The sequence below is a fragment of the Lepisosteus platostomus genome, chromosome 9 (assembly GCF_059453375.1).
Source record: "Lepisosteus platostomus isolate fLepPlt1 chromosome 9, fLepPlt1.hap1, whole genome shotgun sequence".
Lineage (NCBI taxonomy): Eukaryota > Metazoa > Chordata > Actinopteri > Semionotiformes > Lepisosteidae > Lepisosteus > Lepisosteus platostomus.
Genome location: NC_142619.1, coordinates 3,336,360 through 3,360,705, shown reverse-complemented (window position 1 = coordinate 3,360,705; position 24,346 = coordinate 3,336,360). Strand labels below are relative to the sequence as shown.

At 52.7% G+C, this 24,346-nt stretch overlaps 2 protein-coding genes and 2 long non-coding RNA genes across 4 annotated transcripts in view; 3 read left to right on the top strand and 1 right to left on the bottom strand.

The window, feature by feature from the left end:
* The window catches only part of slc13a4 (solute carrier family 13 member 4), a 42,541-nt gene extending 39,421 nt beyond the window's left edge, over positions 1–3,120 (bottom strand). The window contains exon 1 of the mRNA XM_088646476.1: positions 2,397–3,120. Coding sequence (XP_088502602.1) covers positions 2,397–2,534 — 138 coding nt within the window. The 5' untranslated portion in view covers positions 2,535–3,120. The remainder of the gene's footprint in view (positions 1–2,396) is intronic.
* Positions 1–24,346, top strand: part of LOC148654406 (uncharacterized) — a 127,180-nt gene that overhangs the window by 69,937 nt on the left and 32,897 nt on the right. The window lies entirely within an intron of this gene.
* Positions 4,155–10,746, top strand: LOC148654409 (uncharacterized). Its single transcript, XR_015941385.1, has 2 exons — positions 4,155–4,468; positions 10,324–10,746. It is a non-coding gene; the product is annotated as an uncharacterized LOC148654409 (long non-coding RNA).
* Positions 12,761–23,692, top strand: LOC148654408 (uncharacterized). The gene is made up of 5 exons (XM_088646524.1): positions 12,761–14,305; positions 17,145–17,336; positions 18,218–18,386; positions 19,269–19,484; positions 20,257–23,692. Exons 1-5 carry the CDS (start codon positions 14,149–14,151, stop codon positions 20,657–20,659), a joined length of 1,137 nt encoding a protein of 378 aa, XP_088502650.1. The 5' UTR covers positions 12,761–14,148; the 3' UTR covers positions 20,660–23,692.

Genomic DNA, 24,346 nt, shown 5'->3' with positions numbered 1-24,346 from the left:
TGCTTTACTGTTTACTGTTCAGAAAGTCCTTTTGGACTGCTTGTTGCAAATCGTGCTTCCAGCGCATTCCGATGACTTTCACCCACCCCCCAGAAAAAAACAGCTCAGCGCACCAGAGCACGCCGAGAACTAGCTCTTGCCCTGCTTAAGCGTGACTTTTTTTTCCTCCCCCGCCCCCCCAGAAACTTCCAGAACTTTTTCCACTGATACGTCCAGAGGTCCAAAGGGATGTCCTGTCGGCGTGCGCTCCCCACTTACCAGGAACGGTAAACGCAAAGACAACAGTAAAAGATGCTGTCTGGGTCAACATAAAATATGGTTTTCCAGGTCAGGGGGAATCCCACTACCCCCACCAGTGTGCAGCCCCACCTGGATGATGCTCCAGTCCTCTCACACACACCAGCTCTCAGTGGGGAGGAGAGCAGAGGGATGGAGCCAGTTCAGAGAGGGGGGTTATTAGGAGGCCATGGCTGGTACTCCGGTACAACAGTGTACTTTATTATACCACAGTAAGAGAGTCCATTACTGTATAATAATAATCACCCTTACACTTATATAGCGCCTGTCTGGACCCTCCACTCAGAGCTCTTCGCAGGTCAGGGGGAATCCCACTACCCCCACCAGTGTGCAGCCCCACCTGGATGATGCTCCAGTCCTCTCACACACACCAGCTCTCAGTGGGGAGGAGAGCAGAGGGATGGAGCCAGTTCAGAGAGGGGGGTTATTAGGAGGGCATGAGGGGTAAAGGCCAGGGGGGGAATTATAAAAGTATAATCATACAGGACAGGAAAGCCCCCCAAGAAGGTAGAGGCGACTCTTTAGCGGCTGACGTTTGGCCCAGTCCTGCCCCATTAGGGAAACACGGGATCGAGCAGGACTCCTCCCAGGTGTCTTTCCCTGGAATGGGCCGTCGGAGGAGAGACACTTCAGTCAATCCCCTGCGAATACAATCTGCTGCTCAGAGCCCTGGCCCTTCCCAGAGGGATATCTCGGGAACCGTGCTGGGAATGAAAACAGAAAGCCCAGAGGAAGGAAAACAATGTGGCGTTTGAAACCAGACAGGAATCCTCCCTGACAGAGGAAGATATTGATGATAATACTATTATTATCATCATCTATATTAACAACTGATTAATACATAAGCATTACTAAATATATTATTAATATACTATTTATATTTTCATTATATTGTATATTATTACTATTAATATAATATTATTTAATTAAAATTAACAAGTATTAATAATTAATAAGTACTTATTAATGACATCTCTATTATTATTATACTGTAATATTAACTTATGTATCATCACTTTTTTGGCACTTTCCAGTAAAGCAATTCGATCCTATTAATTCAGTTTAATTGATTGTTAATTAATAATAGGGCAACGACGACGATCCCTGCTCACTGGCAGTAGTTCCCAGCCCTGGTCCTGCAGGAACACTGGGACACTGGAACACTGGTGCCGGCTGGCGACTTAATTTATTAGACTTTAACTTGTTTCTTCTATTTGTCCTCTGGGAGCCTGTTCCATCCTAGACCCGCCCAAAACGGGAGGGGCCTCGAACAAAACACACCCACAGTGGGCGTGGTGTCCCCCCCCCACAGACACGCCCTTTATGGGAGTGACACCGTGTAGGACACGCCCAGGGTGAGTATTTTGATTCCCTGCTGTTTACATCTCAGTTAACACGCCGGATTGAGAGGAGTTCTGACACTCAGGACTTCTCCTGCAGGTGCTTGGCGTCAAACACAGACTCCGGGACCGGGGTGCTGGTTCCCCCTGCTTTGTTGAAACGCACGATAAGCGGTCATCGGTCGAATGTGTGCCCTGAAACCCCCGCCCCCACCACCACCATGAAATCAAGAGATATCATGTCTCACAGAAGCCGACACACGCCTTGCGAAACTCTGGTGCGCTTCGGCGTCGCTCGTTAATTTGTCAAACGGGAGTAAAAAAAGGATCAGATCCTCAGATCACAGCTAGATGCGATTCACCACAACTGCGTTTCGGCCCTGATGATGATGATTAACCCCCTGAAAAGGAGTGAACGCGCCGTGCCCACTCTACAAAACCCAGCACCATCGCTGCTTTTAGAAATCAGTTTTGATCTCCTCCAACTGCGCTCGGATTTCACCTGGGCCGGTCTCAGTGGCCGGAGCGCAGACACGACTTTTACTGGGGGGGAGGAGACCTCGAGTTTTCCTCGTCGGGCATTAATAAAAGTCAGATCGAGAGCTCTGCGCTCGATCTGCCTCAGGAGCGGGGACAGGGTCACGCGTGATCTCTCGCTGTCCCTCTCTACCCCTCCACAGCGGCGGAGTTGCCGCGGTGCGCCCCGCCGGAGGGAGAGAGTTAGGGAGGGTCGGCGGACTCGGGTTTGAGCTGACTTACGCTGCTGGGGTGGATGAGAGGCAGGGGGAGGAGAGACAGCGGGATGAAGACGACCAGCAGCATCTTCCTCGCCGCCCACAGTTTCCTCGGCAGGTCCATGCGCCCGGATCCCGGTCGCACCTGGGCGCTTTCGTGCATCTCGGCCCGATCTGGAGACCGCGGCGGCGGCAGCGAAGGCGGCTGTTCCCCGTTTTGTTTTGGCTGTTTTCCTCTAAAAAAAAAGCCCCGTGTTCCCTGCGTCTCCTTCGGCTTCCCTTCCCCCGGCTCGGGCGACGGACCTCTCTGGTCTGACCACCGGCGTTGACCGGGCCGTCCCGTTTTTGTATGTCTTCTGCCACCGGGGTCGAAGCGAGGGGAGGATAGCGATTCTTTTTTTTGCTCCTGTCGACACTTAATTCTCGTGATTTTCCTCCCCCCCTCTCTCCTCTCTCCTCTCGTCCGCCGGTAGTCCCGGGTGAAATACCGGCTCTGCGCCACGCTGCGATTCCCGCTCCACTCCGCCCGGGTCCGACTCCCAGCCTCCTTTTATAGCGCTAGCTGGGGCTCCCTTTCTGAGGGAGCTAATCGCTTCTGTCAACAGTTTCTTATCTGTCACCCACAGCGGCCACGTTACCCTCCGTCTGACGCTATTGATTCCTAAAACCCTCCAGGAACGAGACCTGTATTGGATCCGGAATGTCGTCTCCGCTGTTTTGTGTGTGTTTATGTCGTAAAAACACCTCAACCTTTTCTCATTTATAGGCTTTGGGCTAAGAAGAGCGAGATTTTTTTTTTGTATCGCCGCCTGATTGGTCGCTCGCCTGCCAATCAGAGCTCCGAAGCGTGCTTTTCGGGCCCGTCTAGGGGCGGGGCGAGACTCCCACCAATTTATGAATGAAAAGACTCCGGGAGGAGACTGAGCTCCGTTTAAAAGATTAACCCCAAGAGCAGAATTGACGTTATTTTGCGTGTCAAACACAAAAACGACACTATATACAGTAAGCGGTCACATATATTGGAAGGTACACATCTTACGCCGATATTTCCAGTCATTGGTAAGTGACATCGGTCACGCAAAACTCTGGACTTTTATCCCCAAGGAAAACCGGAGAGTCCCATACCCTGAGTGTATTTAAATCTAGATCCCAGACCTTTCTTCTCAGAGATGTTTTTAATTTAATTCGTGCCTGTGTCTGCTCCATTTGGAATGACCATGTATCTTCTGCTGCGTCTCCTTCCGCTGGTGACCCGTCTGCAGCTGTTTTTACACCCATCGTCAAGCGCTTCGAGACGCTCCTTTCAAAGGCGCTATATAACGTGACGTTTATTATCCTTTCCCGTTGATAGGAGCTATGGCGAACACCTACAGCACACTCTCGCGTGGGCCGGTGGGGAGTTATTGATCAACGTCAATATGACGATTCGCTTCACAAAACGGGGCAGCGAATTGTTGCTCTGTGGGGTTTTTTTGTTGGAAAAGTTTTTCTAAACTCGCTTTCCGTGGCAGGTAGTTTACATCACACGCGAGTTAAAGCGATAGGACGGTTTAAAACGCTCGGGGGGGGGGTATTTAACCCTTTCAGGAACCGATCGTTTTAAGGCCGCTGGGACCAGATAATTTAGAGTTGATCTAATTTGGCATTAGGGCGCCTTGAGGGAAAACACATATTTATACCCGGCTGGACAGCGATTGGCGAAATCGAAAATGGAAAAAAGTGCACACAGAACCTTTCAGTTAAACATGTTCAGGTGAGGCTGCACACTGGTGGTGGTGGAGGGGATCCCCATTACCTGTAAAGCGCTTTGAGTGGAGAGTCCAGAAAAGCGCTCTATAAGTGTAAGCAATTATTATTATTATGATGTCATCGGTCACGGGACTATATCAGGAAAATAACATCTTCCGACACCACAAACTCATCGCCGTCTTGAAGCAATTGGCCGAGAAACCGCTCAAGGGGTGTCATTAGTGCCTCTTTTCGGGTAGCGCGTCGATTCGCGCATGGGACCGAAATTTATAAACCTACCGTATTGATTATTACGCACAGAGGGAAAAAAAGGCATTTGTCTTTTTTCTCGTGGACGGGATTCAAAAGGTAAGTATTACGTGACTGTTGCCCTTTTTAAAACTTAACGAGATGGTTTCAAATCTACTGTTTTTGGTGTGTGTGTGTGTGAATGTGAAGATTTCCATTTTGTGATTCTCTGTATTTATTTGCGACAAGAAAATAAAGTTTCCGGCGTTTTTTTCAGTTTGGCGAGCTCGGCGCTCAGACCCTATATTAGTCCTCGAGGTTAGTCGCGCACGAAAAGATCACGTCGCGGAGCGAAGCTGTGGGCGTGGGGGGAGGGCTCTTATGTCAGCTCGCGGTTTTGCGTGGAATAGGCCGTGTCTCCGTGACGGTGGCGGGGGAGGGCGATTCGCCTCTCCCGGTCGGGGGCTTCACGTTGACCCAGGCTGAAGTTAATTACCACCTGTAAGGACAGCCTGATGACGGGATAGGGATCCTGTGCAGCCGCAGGAGTCGCCGGTAGACACGGCAACACACAGTCCGAATCGAGAGGCGAGGTACGAAGTCAAAAGGCAAAAGTCCAAAATCCAGAGTGACACCAGGTTTGATAACGGCCAGGCAGAGCTCTCAGGGAGTAGACTCAGTACCGAGCAGCGGGAAGGACGGTTTAAACAGCGCCGCTTGCCTGTGGAAGCTGTTTTTAGATCCTGTTTTAAAGGCTTATCATATGATGGCACACGTGAAACTGAAAGATCTGTGTTGCCTTTTTTTTTGTGGCAATTTTGTGCAAAACAACGTGCCGCGCCCGTCGCTCCACCTTTTACGGTCGTTTTGTGTCAGAAAATCAATCAATCAATCAATCTCGACGACAGGATACCCGTCTCGGGTCTGTTGTTCTGTTGCCGCTGTTCGCCGCCCGCCAGCTCAGAATCAGCGAGCTGTCCCGGCGCGGCCGGAGCGCGTCGACGAAGGCGGGTACGGGGCCTCTTCCTCGGGCCTGGGATGTGTCAGTACACCGGCCACCTGATTCCCTCAGCTCCCAGAGCTCCGTGAAGTTTGCCCCCCCTGCAGACAGCACAAACGAGGAAACCCGCCTCGTTCGTTAGTGCTGCGTTTCGTTCCCGAGATATAGCGCCTTGTTTTTCCGGTGATCGCGTGACCACGCACGGTGCCTTTGGCCTCCAGTGACCCCGTCTGCCCAGTTCAAGCTCTTTGTTACTGTTTAGCTCGCACCCTTAACATTGTCAATCAATATCCATAAACATATGAGCCTCCTTAGATGTGAATAATACTAAGACATGACGCTTCCCGACAAGTTAACTATCTATGACATGAACCTGTATTTGTAATGTATGTAAAATCACCGTGATTGTAAGATCTCTGAATTTATTTTCTAAAGCACGTTTTCCTTTTTTTTCCCTACCGTGTCACGCTGTTGCCAAACGCGTAACTGTGGGATACCATCGCGACAAGACCTCCGCAGCACGTCATGATAGAGACCCCGTGTATATGTATACCCCATGATAGAGGCACGTATATCGCGGCAGTGTATATCACGACCGGCGCCTTGCTTCAATGCCACCCTGGCACCGCTGTCGCAACAAAGTTCTCATATCAGGACATGACATACCCAGATAGGACGTGTCGCAACATATGGACTCCATGTCGCGACATGGGGGAGTGGGCGTTTTGCCTGGGCATTTCATATCGCGATATGCGGGCTTCATGTCGTGACATGGGGGCGAGGCATCTTTGTCGGGGTATTTCATATCGCGATATATGGGCTCCGTGTCGCGACATGGGGGCGGGGCATTTTGTTGGGGTATTTCATATCGCGATATAAGGGCTCCATGTCGCGACATGGGGGCGGGGCATTTTGTCGGGGTATTTCATATCGCGATATAAAGGCTTCATGTCACGACATGGGCGCGGGGGCGTCTGTCATATCGCAATATGTGGACTCCGTGTAGCGACATGGGGTGGACCATATCGCGATATGCGGGCTCCATGTTGCGACATGGGGGCGGGGGCGTTTTGTCAGAGTATCTCATATTGCGATATATGGACAGCGATGCGCCAGTCGCGATGGGTGTCACGATGTGATCGTGATGCGCGCACTCCTATCGTGACATGCTATCGGAGACGTGAACGCGCTGTGGATGCCCTGACATTCTTTGTCTGCTATTCAGATTTGACCTTAGTGCGACTTCTCTTAGATTGATTAGTGATTGGAAACCAATGGATGTGTTACTGTATATCCAGCCTGCTCATACAGCACACACGGTACACACAGAACTTCCGCTGTGGCGCTGTAGCCAATTAGAGTGTCGATTCTCACTCTTCACCCAATCGCGGCCCGAGCTGTTCGGGGGTTTAGCCAATCACGGGGCTGAGAGCTGTTCAAGCCGGCAGCGCCAGGTGGATCGGCGTGTTTACTGTCTATGAGAATCTAATGCTTTACTTATTTGCAAAATAACTACATCGGCTTATTTTTTTAACGTCTCTATTGATTCACAATGCCCCGCACTCTTCGAAATAAAAACGTTTTTTATTTGCAATATAACTGTCTCCGCCGCTGTCTGTAATGAATACGTGGTATTTGAACAATTGTTATCGTATATTTAAAGTAGGGGAAACACCTTCTGCTTTGTACTTCAGAAATGAATAGAAATGTAAAGTCTGTGATCATTATATTATTATGCACGTGCTTTCAGTTTTGCTGTTTACTGTTAAATTATATCGATCTTGAAACGAATGCCTAAAAATGTGAATATGGGCTCTCGTGTTGTACCAGCGGTAATTTGGAAACTGGTGTCTCTTCACCAGTGAAAGGAGTACACCAGCAATACATTTTCGAGAACATGGTTAAAAATTAAAAGAAAACACGTAACCCAATGAACTAATATAGTAACTCCTCCCTAAATATAAGACTTGTTTATTCGTGTAAAGGCTGCAAAGTCTGGGTCAACCGATCAAAAGATCACAACTGGAAGATCTGTTTTGCTGTTTTGGACGTCACAGAGTGACAGAGTGACGTCACAGCCAGGAAAAGACGGCGCTATATTGAAATATATTGAAACATCCAGCACCCCCCCGGCCAGACAGACTCGGAAAACAAATTGCCCCCATCGTCTTCATCACAATCAGGAGCTCAAGTACCGAGTTTGTTGGTACCTGTAAACTTCCTTGTAGATGGTCACGTGATTACCCGAAAAAACAAGGCGCTATATCTCGGAAACGAAAGCAGCGTAAACTATACTTACAGCGACACAAACCGGGTCGGGGGGGACGTCACCCCCCCAAAAAAAGAAGGCGCTATATCTCGGGCAAGAAAGAAGCTGGGAAGTTACTTTCAACGGTACAAACCGGCACAAACGAACGAGACCCAGGGGGGGCTGGGTGACGTCACGTCCTCGAAAAAACAAGGCGCTATATAGGAAACGAAAGCTATGCGAAAGCTATATAAGACCCTATACAGGTTCTGGATCTCGAAGAAATAGCCGGGATACAGTCCAGTCCGTGTCGCCTCAGCCCTTAACAGCAACGCGCTGGTGTTCTGATAAAGGCGGGATGTGGAAAGCACGATCAACAAGGCTCTCTTTCCAGATCTTCGCTCTCGGGTTTCTGGCTTGGACTCAGGGCTGCTTGATTAAACACAGCCTTGTTATGGATAGTGAGATCAACAATCCGATCTGTCTTCACAGGTTTCTCCAGCTTTTTTGTTTTTCGTTAGGACAGACCATGCGGTCAATCTCTACCCGCTTTATCCAGTTCTGGGGTCGCGGGTGGGGGTGGGGGGGGGGGGTGGAGGGTGGACATCAGTCCATCACAGGACACACACTCACACCAGGGCCAGTCAATCAGAGGACACACACACACACACACCAGGGCCACTCCATCACAGGACACACACACACACTCACACCAGGGCCAGTCCATCACAGGACACACACAGACACACACTCACACCAGAGCCACTCCATCACAGGACACACACACACACACACACACACGCACACCAGGGCCAGTCCATCACACGACACACACACACACCAGGGCCACTCCATTACAGGAGACACACACACACACACACACACACACACACACGCACACCAGGGCCAGTCCATCACAGGACACACACACACACATTCACACACACTCACACCAGGGCCAGTCCATCACAGGACACACACACACACACACCAGGGCCACTCCATCACAGGACACACACACACACACACACACACGCACACACACACACACCAGGGTCAACCAGAAGCCAATCAACCCAGTATGTCTCTGCAGTCCAGGAGGAAAGCCACGTGAACACAGCGAGAACATGCAAATTCCACACAGACAGCAATGCTGACCACTGCAATTGTGCAGGGTAAACGCGGGACATTTCATACTGAGCCAGCAGCACGGAAAAGCGAACAAGACTCCCGATTCCCAGCGGGGGATTGGAGAGCCGTTATGAGCCCCAGACGGGGATGGCGCTGTCGTACTTGCGGCGTTAGACATCGCTGCAGTAGAAACGCGGCTGTATAAATGCCTCTCTTAGTTGTCCCTGTAAACGGAAAGTCGTTCTCAGCTGGCAGGAACAACCAAAATATGAACACAAAACGTGTAAGAAAAGGGCAAAACAGACGCACAGTCTTGACCTGTTTTCTACGTGGACGGAAATCAGCAGGATGTTAAGACAGTTGAGAGCAGATGTGCCTGGTCGCTTGTCGCCATCTAGCGGCGAGAAGCCGTTACTTCAGTTTCAGTACCAAACCACGACGTAACGCGTCTCCTGTACTGTAGTGCGTTGATCACACTCGAACTTTTTTCCTCCCCTCACCTACACAGTAATTCAGTCGCCTGGCAGAAACTGGCTGAGTTTGGGAAACACAAAAACGCAGAGCAGGCTGCGACCGAGTGCTTTAAAACCCACAACTGCAGTCCTCTATTTTGCATAACGTCCATGACGTCTCTTTTCAAGAGGCGCAGTACGCTGTGGTCTCTAAATGTATTCACACCCTTGAAGATTTACAACTAAGGTAGATCTGGTTCATCAAGGACTGAATATATTTGGAGGCTCCTGTATAACATACGATGGCTTACAGGTGTCTAAACACATTAACTGGTACAGTGATATAAGTTTTCCATTACTATGAAATTATATAATAATAATAATAATAATAATAATAATAATAAAAAATTATATAGCGTCTTTATTTTATATAGCATCTTTAAAGGAGGCTTCTCAAAGCGCTTTACAGGATGACAATAACAATAAATAAAAAGAATGCACAAGATAAAACACAATGACAATACACAGAGGAGACCGTGGATGGTGGTACTGAGTACAGTAGGAGCAGAGGGGTAAAGAACAGAACCAGTTCAGTAAAGGCTTTTCTAAAGAAGAGGGTTTTGAGTCTGGATTTGAAGGAGTTTAGAGAAGGTGACTCTCTGATATCCTTGGGCAGAGAGTTCCAGAGCTTGGTGGAATAACAGGAGAAGGCCCTGTCGCCCATACAATGTAGACGGGCTTGGGGGACAGTTAGGAGACCAGAATGAGAAAGGTGAAGTTTGTGAGGTGGGGAGTAGGGCGATAATAGTTCAGAGAGCTACTGAGGTGCCAAGCCATGCAGAGCCTTACATAAAGCACTAGCCAATTATTTTTTACAACAATCGCTCGATTCAGAGCTCACATGATTTATTTAGGGGGGCCAATATAGTCCCACAAAATTGTCTCAACCTGTAGGTTTTGCTCAAACTGGTTCGGTCTTGTAACCCACTAAATGGAGTTTGTAGCCAAAGTTCAGGAGAGATGACAACGGCCAAGTTCAGTCAGACTCAGGTGTCATTCATTTGCAGTGTCATTTCCTCCCCTGTACGCATTAACAATCCTGTTCGTGATCCCTTCTCATCCTCTTCCTCTTCTTCTTCACCAGCAGATATAATCCCCCTGCAGCAGCTCCCAGCTGACAAACCCCCCCGGAGCTCAGCAGGTGTGAGCCTGGCCAGTACCTGGAGGGGAGACTCCTGGGAGACCTGAGGCTGCAGCTACAACTGTTTTTGTAGAAATAGCCATGCAGGGAAAGCCCAGCAGACATTGTCCAATGTACACCCAGTCACTGAAGTTACATACATCATGCACAGACTGTTTCCAAGCGATTGCTCACTAGTCCCTGTGCCGACTGAGGGACTGTGATGGACGAGTGGATAAGGACAGGTTGTCCAGCAGACGTTTCACCGCGGGAATGTTCCAACCTGATCTGCAGGCAGAGTCAACCAGTGAGCAGTATGTGTCAGTGAAACCGTCTGGAAGTTGAGAGCGATATTTCTGCTGGATTAAAAGAGCTGGATTCACAAGCCTGCTTGTCTACAGAGTCACAGGGCCACTTATAATAATAATCATAATCATAATCATAATAATCATAATAATAGCTTACACTTATATAGTGCTTTTCTGTACACTCCACTCCCAGCTCTTCCCAGGTCAGGGGGAATCCCACTACCCCCACCAGTGTGCAGCCCCACCTGGATGATGCTCCAGTCCTCTCACACACACCAGCTCTCAGTGGGGAGGAGAGCAGAGGGATGGAGCCAGTTCAGAGAGGGGGGTTATTAGGAGAAGGAGCTCTCGTTGGCCTGGTTCTGAATCACAGAACATGGCGCTGCGCAGACCTGGAAATGTCCTCTGTTTCGTGCTGTGAACTGGAGGTTTTACATGTTACTGCGGAAATTCTACTTTCATCGCGGTCTGAATTGCGCTCGTCAACGCTGATTCTTCCTGACCCTGAAATATACATGTCATGGTTTTTATATTTCCAGAGTTTCTCATTTGAAGGAGTGCAGTACGTCGGTGCCTTCTTTAATCACACTCCCTTTTAAAGGAGAGAAAAGCTCCCGTAAAATGTGGGCAGTAAAAGGAAGGCTCGGTGCAAAACGCAGACAGCTGCAGCATCGTCCCCTGTCCACCAGGTGGCAGCCAGCTCTCTGGGCTTGACATGGAGGTTCGCTCACTAACAACTGTTCGACCTCAGGAAGAAAAGACTTCCCCAGTGCTACAGACCACCAGTCTCCACAGCAGAGAAGCACCACTCAGAAACTGTGCTCCCAGTGACTGTTCTCGTCGAACAGCCGCCTAGCAGAGATTGCATAACTTTAAGCCTTATTGTCTTAGTTCTTATGAAACCCTTAATACTTAATAGGATTGGCCCTTTCGATTTAATACTCGCTGTTGTGAGGCTTATGGCCAGTAAGGGTTCATTCTGCTGCAGGAAAATTCAGTATTAGGATGTAATAATGAATACATCAATGAATACATGTTTGTGTGTGTGTGTCTGCGTGTGTCCTGTGATGGACTGGCCCAGGTGTGAGTGTGTGTGTGCCCTGTGATGGACTGGTGTCCTGTCCAGGGTGTACCCTGCCTTGTGCCCGTTGCTTGCTGGGATAGACTCCAGCTGCCCCATGACCCTGAATTGGAAGAAGCTGTGGGAAAAGGTCATCAGATCATCATTCAGATTAACCCTTTGTGCTCCTTCCAAAACCCCCCAGAGACTTGTGCACCCATGCTAAATAAGCCAAGTCAGATCTAAAGAAAAATTAAATGAAAACAAATGGCTTAAAATCACACTGCCTTAGACAAACAAGTTACTCGCTTGAACATGCGAAGAGCAATAATACATACAGGACATTTCATTTTAAATATATGTCTTCACAGAATATCTACAATGCAAACCTTACATTTCTTTCGTCGAAAACGAAGAAAATCCTCAACCGGAGACAGCACACGTGTTTTGGAAAACGCTACATTTGACGTTTTAAAGTAAGTCAATAAGAATCAGTTTGTTCGCCAAGTACGTACCTATACAAGGAATCGGGGCTGGTATTTTGATGCAAAACGCAGGCAGAAACAACCCAATGATACACACTGTACACACTTCAACACAAAGAGCTTGCACGGGCCCGCGGTGACAGGTGACTGCGTCTTTAAAAGTCGAACAGCCAGCTGGAAGTCCACGTGCCTGCGCGTACTTTCTCGGGGCGTCCAGATAGTCGGGAGTGGGGTGACCGTGCGCCGGCAGCCCCGAGTACACACCCCGTGTGCGCGCCGGAACGCGGAGCAGATGTCCGAGACGAAGACTGCAGCAGATCAGGAGCGTCCGAGTGTAATTGGAGTGACGGCTTCCCTTAAGGAGCTCTCGGGCTATAAAAGATTCAGGCTCAAGCTGGTCACGGAAGAAGTGTGCGTTTCCCCCCCACACACACACACAATTGCGTTGCTAAAATGAAGAAAAACAACCAACCACTATCATCCACGCTTTCCGCGGAAATACAACGATGAAAGCAGACGGAAGTGTCAGAAAGCACCTGAAAGTAAGGACCACAGAGAAATTTTCTAAGAGCACGGTACCCTAGGAGACCCCGAGCTCCCTGTTCGTTAAAGTATCTCAGTCCCTTGCTTAAACACAGCTTGTAGAACAGACCCCCCCTCCCAGAGGCCATTAATTAAGTAGCATTAATGGCTCTGCGACGTCGTTTTTTTATGTGCTTATAAAATGAGAAACAATAAGACCGGTGAAACCGGTGTTTGGCGTCGTTGGAGGGAGGGGTATCGCGGGAACAGGTGGAAAAATGCGTTTTTAACGCTCGATCTCCCTTTTCTGAAACAATTCCCCGGAGACAGCGAGTTGGGCTTGCTCGGTCACTACTGCATTGCGCTTTAGATCCGTTGCGATCTCCGGGCGTCACGTTGAGATCTGCTGCAACTGGTTTTGGGGGGGATTATTGCGATGGTTACCGTTCATTACGAAACGCAGCATGGACGACAGTGTGCAGAACCCGAGTATTTTGATTTCAGATCCGCGTTTCTCAGTCCTGAGGTCATGCCTGACTGATGGCGTCAACATATTGGTACTTGTCTTGAAACAGTGAGAACCACGAGTAACAGACGCCAAGGAAACAGGACTATATTGGCTATTTTACACGTGATTGAAGCAGCTGAGCATTCAGGCCAGGACACTGTAGGACCTCGGGGTCCTTGTTCCAGATCCAATTCATCATCGGTTCATGATTCCCCCCAATTTCCCTCACGGGATCAAAGCGGCCAAAACAAAAAAAGAAAAACACGAAAGAAAAAAAAAAAGGACAGCAGCGAATGCAGGTCTGACTCGTGTCGTCGCTCAGTTGACTCGGCCTGCCGGAGCCTGAGCAGAGCCCTGGCAGTCCGTGGCTCACACGCGCGGCCACACGGGGCCACACATGGGCGCACACGCGAGGCGGGGGGTCAGGGTTTACCGCAGGAGCGCACGGGTGGCGGTTACGCAAGAGGCTGCCGGCTGCCTGAGCTCGCAGGGAGGGGGGATGGAGGAGGGAGAAGGGCGTCTCGCCGCGGATCGCTGGAAGCAGATCAGTCCTCCCCCCCTCTCCCCCCCCACCCCGGGGCGCTCGTCCCGGGCTCGTCCGGCAGACCGGAGCGAAAGCACCGGAAAACCAAGACGCCGTTGGTCCGGCTCTGCTGCTTGAAGACACGCGGGTCTGGGCCGGGCTGGGTGCGAGTTTCCGAAGAGCGAGGCGGGGGCGGAGACGGAGCGCAGGTGGGAGGGAGCGCAAAGAGACCAGACGAAGGGACAAGAAGCTTCTCGGTTGTTGGGGTTTTTTTGGGGGGGGGGAGCGGGACAGAGCGCTCTTTCTGAGCTCCGGGAGAGGCCCTACCCGGCGCCCGCAGGGAGCTCCCTCTCCGCCCTTCCGAGCGCGGCCCTGCGCTGGATATGGGTCTGTGGCGCCTCCTGCTGGCGTGGCTCGCCTGGGGGTGCCCCCCGGGACCCCCACCGGCGCGCGCGTCGTCCGCGGACCCCTTCCTGCAGAAGGCCGGCGGCGGCGGCGGCCCCGTCAACACCACCGCGGCGGTGAGCACCGGCGTGTCAGGTAAGGCGCCGCCGCCCCCCGTCTCCAGCAGGGACCCTGACACCCGAGAGACCCCTCAAACCCGCGCGGCGCCTCAGGCATTACGTCACTTTCCTATAAGTCTCCAGTTGGTGCTTCAGCGCGGCGTCTCGACTGTAAGATTTAAGTAACAGGTCTATTCCGTGCTGAAATCAGAAGAAACAGAACACAACGTTGTTGCAATAAACCTTTAACTTGTTCCTTTGCAGCCTCTGCGTGCTGACGTAGCTACTGTATCAAAGATTTGCCGAATAAGGAGAAAGTGTCTATTTGTTTTTGGTGTGTGTGTGTGTGTTTTCATCGCCTCGTATGTTTCGCACGACAACTGCTCGAAAGAAGTTCTGCTTCGTGAAGCGCAGTGAGGAAAAATTGTGAACAGGGCACCTCGGTCGCCGTAACGTGACGCGACTCCGTTCTCCTCTGGTCGTTCACCCGTTCGACCTCGGGACCCACCGCCTGCGTCTTTTCACTTCGCTCAGAGACGGGGGGAGGGTTGTGTGCACCTCGCGTAGGTAAAAAAAAAGTCTACACAGAGAAGAGTGTGAGGGAATCTGATCAGTGTTATCCAGAATCCTCAGAGGTATTGATAAAGTAAACCCTACAGATTTCTTCTGAACCGACAGTGAAATACAAACCAGAGGACCCTAGTGGAAAGCTATTTAAAACCAAGAATAGGAGGCACTTCTTTACACAGAGGGTGGTGGGGGTGTGGAACAAGCTGCCCAGTCAGGTTGTTGAAGCCGATACCCTGGCTTCTCTCCAGACACAGCTGGGTGAGCTCCTCCAGTCGGGACAGGAGGCTCTTCTGTACACAGAGGGGGGTGGGGGTGTGGAACAAGCTGGCCAACCCTGTGGTTGAAGCCGATACCCTGGCTTCTCTCCAGACACAGCTGGATGAGCTCCTCCAGTCAGGACAGGAGGCTCTTCTGTACACAGCGGGGGGTGGGGGTGTGGAACAAGCTGGCCAACCCTGTGGTTGAAGCCGATACCCTGGCTTCTCTCCAGGCACAGCTGGGTGAGCTCCTCCAGTCAGGGACAGGAGGCACCTCTTTACACAGAGGGTGGTGGGAGTGTGGAACAAGCTGCCCAGAAATGTTATACCCCGGCGTCTCTCAGCAAAAGTCTTAATTTGATCCTGGGATCATATTGGCTTCTCACTACCAAATGGGCTATATGTGCCAAATGACCTCCTCTCTTTTGTAACCCATCGTACGTTCTTAATCTCTGGGTACCAGATAACAACAAGAATGATCACAGTGTATTTCACTAACGAGCCATCATGAATATCAATAAAGAATAATAATCACAAATTTAGCAGGTGTGAGCCTGGCCAGTACCTGGAGGGGAGACTCCTGGGAAAGCTGAGGCTGCTGCTGGGAGAGGTGTGAGTGGGGCCAGCAGGGGGCGCTCTCACCGTGCGGTCTGTGTGGGTCCTGATGCCCCAGTATAGTGACGGGGACACTAGACTGTAAACAGGCGCCGTCCTTCGGATGAGACGTAAAACCGAGGTCCTGACTCTCTGTGGTCATTAACAATCCCAGGGTGTCTCTCGACAAGAGTAGGGGTGTTACCCCAGTGTCCTGGCCAAATTCCCCCCCTGGCCTTTACCCATCATGGCCTCCTAATAACCCCCCTGTTAATAACCTGTTAAGAGTGGAGTGTCCTGACAAGGGCCTTGTCAGTGGAGGGAATTATTATTATTATTATTATTATTATTATTAATAATAATAATAATATCATCACTTTATTAACCCTTTACAGTGTCTTGCATGAGGAATGTGTCTTTTCTCAGACCCCAGCCTGCTCTCCAGGAGACACACAGACAGGGATAGAAGCTGGGGGTCAGAGCGCAGGGTCGGCCATTTATACAGCACCCCTGGAGCAGCTGGGGTGAAGGGCCTCGCTCAGGGGGCCCAACGGAGTAGGATTCCTCTGCCGGCTGCGGGATTTGAACCGGCAACCTCCCAGCCACAGGCGCAGGTCCTGAGCCACAGAGCCACTGCCCCGCCCCAGTGGCATTAATGGTTTGGCCCACAAAATAGGTGTGGCAGCCAGGACTATGGTAGTTACACCTGTCCTGCCACTAGAGGTCGCTAGAGGCTCTATCGCGTGTGGACGGGTTCTGAAAAGGGCCCGTTTGTCTGCGGCGTGGGAGGGTTTAGGCAGATTTTGGATGGCGTGGGGTTGTTTTTGGAGCAGGCCTCTGCTGGTGTGGACACAGACTCTCTTTGGCTCACGGGGCTAGGTCGCTGCAGAGAGACGCGGAAGTCCCGGGTTCGAGCCACCTATACTTTGGGCCCTGTTTCTGGACTAAACGCATATACACATATACTGCTACATCTGTTCTCTTTCTTTTTCTTTTTCTTTTTCTTTTTCTTTTTCTTTTTCCCGTTTACAACCACTTTTGTGCAATATATGCCAGGGACCTGTGCAATACATTTATATTTATATTTATATTTATATCTATGGTTACATCTATATTTATATTCATACGTGTGATACGATTTTCTGTGTACTGTTCTGTTCTAGTTTCCTCTTGTGTGTCCGGACTGTGAGTAACTCTTGTATTGTATTGAATGTATTGTACTATTAGTATATAATTCGTTACACTGTGGCTGTGTTGTGTGTGTTAAGCTGCTGTTGCACTGCAATTTCCCTCACGGGATCAATAAAGTATCTATCTATCTATCTAGACTCAGCTCGGTCGCTCCGTCTCTGCTGTCGGGGGTGGGGGTGGGAGTGGGAGTGGGGGGGGCAGGTTGGCTCAGATGTCAGTGTCCCGTCCTTCGGCCGGCTGAGCTCTGTCCCCCCCTGTCTGCAGGCCCGGGCTGTGGAGCCCAGCCGCCCCCCCAGCGCGGGGCGCACCGGGTGGAGGAGGGCTCCGGCACCTCGGTGGGCTCGGTCCTGTCCTTCTGGTGCCAGGAGGGGTACCAGCTGGTGGGGAGCGAGAGGGTCACCTGCGTCCTCCAGGCTGGGGGCCCCCAGTGGAGCAGGCGGCCGCCGGAGTGCGAAGGTAGGGAAGGTGTTGGGTGGACCGGGGGGGTGTCTGCACCCCGACATGCGCCAGCTGGGGTGGTGTCTGCTCCCTGGAGTGGAGTGGTGTAGGGGTCGGCATTGCTGCCTCGCAGCGCTGGGGCCCTGGGTTCGGTTCCTGGGGTGCTGTCTGTGTGGAGTCTGCATGTTCTCTCTGAGTGTATGTGGGTTTCCTCCCACGATCCAGAGACATGCTGGTGGGCTTCTGGGAAAACTGGCCCTGGTGTGAGTGTGTGTCTGTCTGTGTGTCCTGTGATGGACTGGCCCTGGTGTGAGTGTGTGTGTGTGTCCTGTGATGGAGTGGCCCTGGTGTGTGTGTGTCCTGTGATGGACTGGTACTGGTGTGAGTGTGTGTGTGTGTGTCCTGTGATGGACTGGCCCTGGTGTGACTGTGTCCTGTGATGGACTGGTACGGGTGTGAGTGTGTGTGTGTGTGTCCTGTGATGGACTGGCCCTGGAGTGAGTGTGTGTGTGTCCTGTGATGGACTGGCCCTGGTGTGAGTGTGTGTGTGTCCTGTGATGGACTGGCCCTGGTGTGAGTGTGTGTGTGTGTGTGTCCTGTGATGGACTGGCCCTGGTGTGAGTGTGTGTGTGTGTCCTGTGATGGACTGGTGTCCTGCCCAGGATGTACCCTGCCGTGTGCCCATTGCTTGCTGGGATAGACTCCAGCTCCCCCCCGCCGCGACCCTGTACAGGAGAACGCAGTTAGAAAACGGATGGATGGATTACGCAGCTGAGATGTCCCTTGCGTATCAGCCAAGGGTCATCACTGGGCCAACACGTCCCAGTCTCGGGTCTCCGATCCTCCGATCCGTGCGGCAGACCTCGTTCGGTGAGCCCCTGTGTCCCCTCCCCCTCCAGCCATCCCCAAGCCGAAGGACCACGGGCTTCACCTGGCCATCCTCATCTCCGTCGCCAGCGGCCTCGTCATCCTCGCCACGTCCGCCGCCTTCATCGCCTGCTGCGTGCGGGAGAGGCGGGCCCGGGCCCGGGTCCGGGCGCACGGCGGGCGGCGGGAGGCCCGGGACAGGTAGGAGACTCCCTGCGCGGGTTCGACTGCCCCCAGCCCCGTTGCGCCGGAGGTGACGTGATGAGAAACTCAGCTGGCCTGTGGGTGTCATCCTTCCCAGCAGCGCATCGCTGAGGGGCGAGAACGGCGACGAGCTGGAGGGGCCGTTGATCCGCCTGTTGGTTCTGGCCACGTAGCGCGGGCGGCTCGTTCCAGACTCCCACCACTCTGAGTGTAAAGAAGTATCGATTCAATTCAATTCAAGGTGCCTTATTAGCACGGCCACTGGGTGCAATCAGTGTTGCCAAAGCAAATAAAATAATGAAATTCACATGGATCGAAACAACAAATAAAAGTAAAATAAGACAGAAGGAGCATTATTGGGAGACAGACTCACTGTTCCTCGGGCTGGGACAGGAGATCACACACTGTATTATTATTATTGAGAGACAGGCTCACTGTCTGTTCCTCAGGCTGGGACAGGAGATCACACACTGTATTATTATTATTGAGAGACAGGCTCACTGTCTGTTCCTCGGGCTGGGACAGGAGATCACACACTGTATTATTATTATTGAGAGACAGGCTCACTGTCTGTTCCTCAGGCTGGGACAGGAGATCACACACTGTATTATTATTATTGAGGCGTGCTTGAGCAGAAAGGCGTCACGCGCGCAGGGCAGGAGCACTGGCAAAGTGCACCGGTGCAGAGGAAAACTCTCTTCCAGAGGGCACTTCCAGAATGTCCGTGCGAGCCTGCACGAGAGCACGAGAGCACGAGAGCACGAGAGCACACTCGTGATTTGGCTCTTATTGTGCAACGGCTCTTAATCCCCCTTTTCACATGCTTGTTTCGGATAATCGCGGGATTATCTCGTCTGTGTGTTGGTGGCTGTTGTGCAGGCTGAAGGGGAGTAAGGGGCACGCTCCGGGACCGGCCTGCTGGTTCGACCGGGAGGAGGAGGAGGAGGAGGAGGAGGAGGAGGAAGACGAGGAGGAGGAGTGGGGAAGCACTCCGGCAAAACGCCTCTCCCAGCGGCTGGACCCCCGCCTGCCGGCCCCCGGCGCCCCGCTCTTCCTGGGGGCCCTGGGCGGCTACGAAAACCGCGGCTACCAGAGGTAGGCGCTTCACGGCCGGACCCCCGTTCCAGACTCCGGCCTCTCTCTGTGTAAAGCAGCGTCCTGCTCCCGGCTGCCCCCCGGCTCATGTTTCGCTGCCGAGCTCGACGGGACGGCCTGCCGAAACGGGACGATTTGAAAAGGACCAGTCGGAGACGGGGAAGGGGAATGGGTTCGTTTTATAGCAGTGGCCGTAGTGGATCACTTTTCCTCACTCCGGGGGCGTAACTGGCTCTGTTGGTGGAGCGCGAGACTCGCAATCTCGGGGCAGCGGGTTCGTGTCCCACGTCGGGCAGCGGGCGGGTCCTCCGTGTTGGAGGTCGGGCACAAGGCTAACAGCCCTGTCCTGTAAAAAAAAACTAATGTTATGCAAACAGCAACAGGGTGTTGCCAGATGTTGCCGGATAATAATAATAATGATAATAATTGCTTACACTTATGTAGCGCTTTTCTGGACACTCCACTCAAAGCGCTTTACAGGTAATGGGGACTCCCCTCCACCACCACCAATGTGCAGCATCCATCGGATGTTGCTGGATGTTGCCAGATGTTGCTGGATGTTGCTGGATGTTGCTGGATGTTGCCTGATGTTGCCGGATGTTGCCGGATGTTGCCGGATCTTGCCGGATGTTGCCGGATCTTGCCGGATGTTGCCGGATGTTGCCAGAAGGCAGGACGGGCAAACACCCATCCCTCCCCCGGGTGATTAGCTGGTAGCTGTAGTGGACTACAGATGGTGAAACGTGCTGATGTCCGTGTCTGCTCTCGACAGGAGCCAGGAGAACCTGCTGAGGGTGCCCCTCCCGGGCCTGGGCTACGACGGGGGGGGCCGCGCGGTGTACCCCCATGTGGTGCTCCAGCGGGTCCCCACCCCCACAGCCCCCGTCTACTTCCACCTGCCCCCCCGGCCACCCCCCGGCCCTGTGCAGCTCCTGCCGGCCTTCGCCAGCCCTCACGGTGTACCCCACAGCGTACCCCACAATGTACCCCACAATATACCCCACAGTGTACACCACAGTGTACACCACAGCATACCCCACAATGTACCCCACAATGTACCCCAAAGTGTAGCCCACAGCGTAGCCCACAATGTACCCCACAATCTACCCCACAATGTACCCCAAAGAGTAGCCCACAGAGTGCCTCAAAGCACACCCCATAGGCTCTGGCACTAGGACACCCTCCCTCTGCTCCCCAGAGAGACTCCAGCATCAGGACACCCTCCCTCTGCGCCCCAGAGAGACTCCAGCATCAGGACACCCTCCCTCCACTCCCCAGAGAGACTCCGGCGTCAGGACACCCTCCCTCCCCTCCCCAGAGAGACTCCAGCGTCAGGACACCCTCCCTCCGCTCCCCAGAGAGACTCCAGCATCAGGACACCCTCCCTCTGCTCCCCAGAGAGACTCCAGCATCAGGACACCCTCCCTCCCCTCCCCAGAGAGACTCCAGCATCAGGACACCCTCCCTCCGCTCCCCAGAGAGACTCCAGCATCTGGACACCCTCCCTCCGCTCCCCAGAGAGACTCCAGCGTCAGGACACCCTCCCTCCCCTCCCCAGAGAGACTCCAGCGTCAGGACGCCCTCCCTCCCCTTCCCAGAGAGACTCCAGCATCAGGACACCCTCCCTCTGCTCCCCAGAGAGACTCCGGCATCAGGACACCCTCCCTCCGCTCCCCAGAGAGACTCCAGCATCAGGACACCCTCCCTCCGCGGCCCAGAGAGACTCTAGCATCAGGACACCCTCCCTCCGCTCCCCAGAGAGACTCCGGCATCAGGACGCCCTCCCTCCGCTCCCCAGAGAGACTCCGGCATCAGGACACCCTCCCTCCGCTCCCCAGAGAGACTCCGGCGTCAGGACACCCTCCCTCCGCGGCCCAGAGAGACTCCGGCATCAGGACACCCTCCCTCCGCTCCCCAGAGAGACTCCGGCATCAGGACACCCTCCCTCCGCTCCCCAGAGAGACTCCAGCATCAGGACACCCTCCCTCCGCTCCCCAGAGAGACTCCAGCATCAGGACACCCTCCCTCCGCTCCCCAGAGAGACTCCAGCATCAGGACGCCCTACCTCCGCGCCCCAGAGAGACTCCAGCATCAGGACACCCTCCCTCTGCTCCCCAGAGAGACTCCAGCGTCAGGACACCCTCCCTCTGCGCCCCAGAGAGACTCCAGCATCAGGACGACCTCCCTCTGCGCCCCAGAGAGACTCCAGCATCAGGACACCCTCCCTCCGCTCCCCAGAGAGACTCCAGCATCAGGACGCCCTACCTCCGCGCCCCAGAGAGACTCCAGCATCAGGACACCCTCCCTCTGCTCCCCAGAGAGACTCCAGCATCAGGACACCCTCCCTCTGCGCCCCAGAGAGACTCCAGCATCAGGACGACCTCCCTCTGCGCCCCAGAGAGACTCCAGCGTCAGGACAGCCCTCACCAGCCTCACAGTTGTACCTCAGAGTCCAGCCCTTTCCTATTCTCTCGATTCCCAGAGCAGTTCATCGGCGGTCTCTGTCGGTGGTACAGTCCCAGTCTGGCAGGGCAGCCAGAGACCACAGCGAAGCCCAGTCGAGGCTGGGAGTGAGTTTGAATCTCTTACGAAAAGACCCTTTTCGAAGAACAAACAGGGACACGCAAAAGTGTACGGCGTCTTCTGCCGTTGCCCTCTGGGTACAATCGTTCTCACTGGGCTTTCGAATTCTGGTCAACCTGTTGTGTCACCTCAAACAGAAGGGACGGAGAGAAACTGGCTCAGGAGTGTTTAAACCCACACCAGGAGGGCCAGATAGAGTGCTGAAGTGTTCCTGACAGCTCATTATCCCCCTTTCCGTGGGGCTGAAAGGCCTCACAGTCTCTCTGCAAGCACCCCGCACAGCAGGAGTCCTCCGCAGCACAGCTCGACCGAACGCCGAACGAGGCCCCGTCACACACGCCAGCGGATCAGAGCCGACACCGTGCCTTCCCGCCGAGCCTGCTGGCAGGACGCGCGGCCACATCACAGCTGAATTTGTCCGAACCCACGTTGGAGAAAACTGCGCTGCTGCCACACTCTGCCTCTGCGGTAGGGGGTTCCCAGTCCTGGTGATCCCCACACACAAACACACCTGCTGGTTTCTGGTCCAGTCCAGCCCTCAGCTGCACCATCAAACCCTTCGCTGACTTAACCATGATAAGAGCGCAGGTCACACAGCAGTCTGCAATGATTCTACTACAGGGTGTGGATAATAATAATAATAATTGCTTACACTTATATAGCGCTTTTCTGGACACTCCACTCAAAGCGCTTTACAGGTAATGGGGATCCCCTCCACCACCACCAGTGTGCAGCCCCACCTGGATGATGCGACGGCAGCCATAGTGCGCCAGAACGCTCCCCACACACCAGCTCTCAGTGGGGAGGAGAGCAGAGTAATGAAGCCAATTTATAGAGGGGGGTTATTAGGAGGCCATGATTGATAAAGGCCGATGGGAAATTTGGCCAGGACACTGGGGTAACACCCCTACTCTTGTCGAGAGACACCCTGGGATTTTTAATGACCACAGAGAGTCAGGACCTCGGTTTTACGTCTCGACCGAAGCACAGCGCCTGTTTACAGTCTAGTGTCCCCGTCACTATACTGGGGCATGAGGACCCACACAGACCTCAGGGTGAGCGCCCCCTGCTGGCCCCACTCACTCCTCTCCCAGCAGCAACCTTAGTTTTTCCCAGGTCTCCCATCCAGTACTGACCAGGCTCACACCTGCTTAGCTTCAGTGGGTTGCCAGTTGTGAGTTGCAGGGTGATTGTGAGTTACTCTGCTCTCCTCCCCACTGATAGCTGATGTGTGGGGAGCGTTCTGGCGCACTATGGCTGCCGTCGCATCATCCAGGTGGGGCTGCACACTGGTGGTGGTGGAGGGGATCCCCATTACCTGTAAAGCGCTTTGAGTGGAGTGTCCAGAAAAGCTCTATATAAGTGTAAGCTATTATTATTATAATTATTATTTGAGCTGCTAGTTCCCAGCTCTTCAACACATCAGAGCTCTAACCAGCGTAGTTTGGGAGTGAAATAAAACCCCCGAATTTATGACTTGAAACAAAATGCAAATATTCCAATAAAGCAACTTCTTAGATCAATGAAGGCTTGGATGATCTCACCCAGGACCCGGACTGGGACCCACTGCTTCACAGAGATGTGGAAACGACACCAAATAAAGAGGCGTTTGTTTGTTTTTCGAATCCATCGCCTGACGGGTTTGGTTTTTCTCCTTCCAGCAGTCCGGTTCCTCAAGGTTTGTGTTTCCGAAGCGGGAGGTTTTGTTAGTGAAAGGAGCTGGTTCTCGGGTGCATGTATGCAAAGAGGACAGAGGACAGTAAAAACAGTGAGGGGTCAATGGCACAACACAGCACAACACAACACAGCATAGCACAACACAGCACAACACAACACAGCACAACACAGCACAGCACAACATGCAACACAAGACGCAGCACAACAAAACACAGCACAGCATAACATGCAACACAAGACACAGCACAACACAGCACAGCACAACACACCACAGCACAACATGCAACACAAGACACAGCACAACACAACACAAGACACGGCACAACACACAGCACAACACACAGCATAACACAGCACAGCACAACACAACACAGCACAGCAGAACACAACACAGCACAGCATAACACAGCACAGCACAACACAACACAACATGCAACACAAGACACAGCACAACACAACACAAGACACGGCACAACACACAACACAACACACAGCATAACACAGCACAGCACAACACAACACAGCACAGCAGAACACAACACAGCACAGCACAGCATAACGCAGCACAGCACAGCATAACACAGCACAGCACAACACGCAAC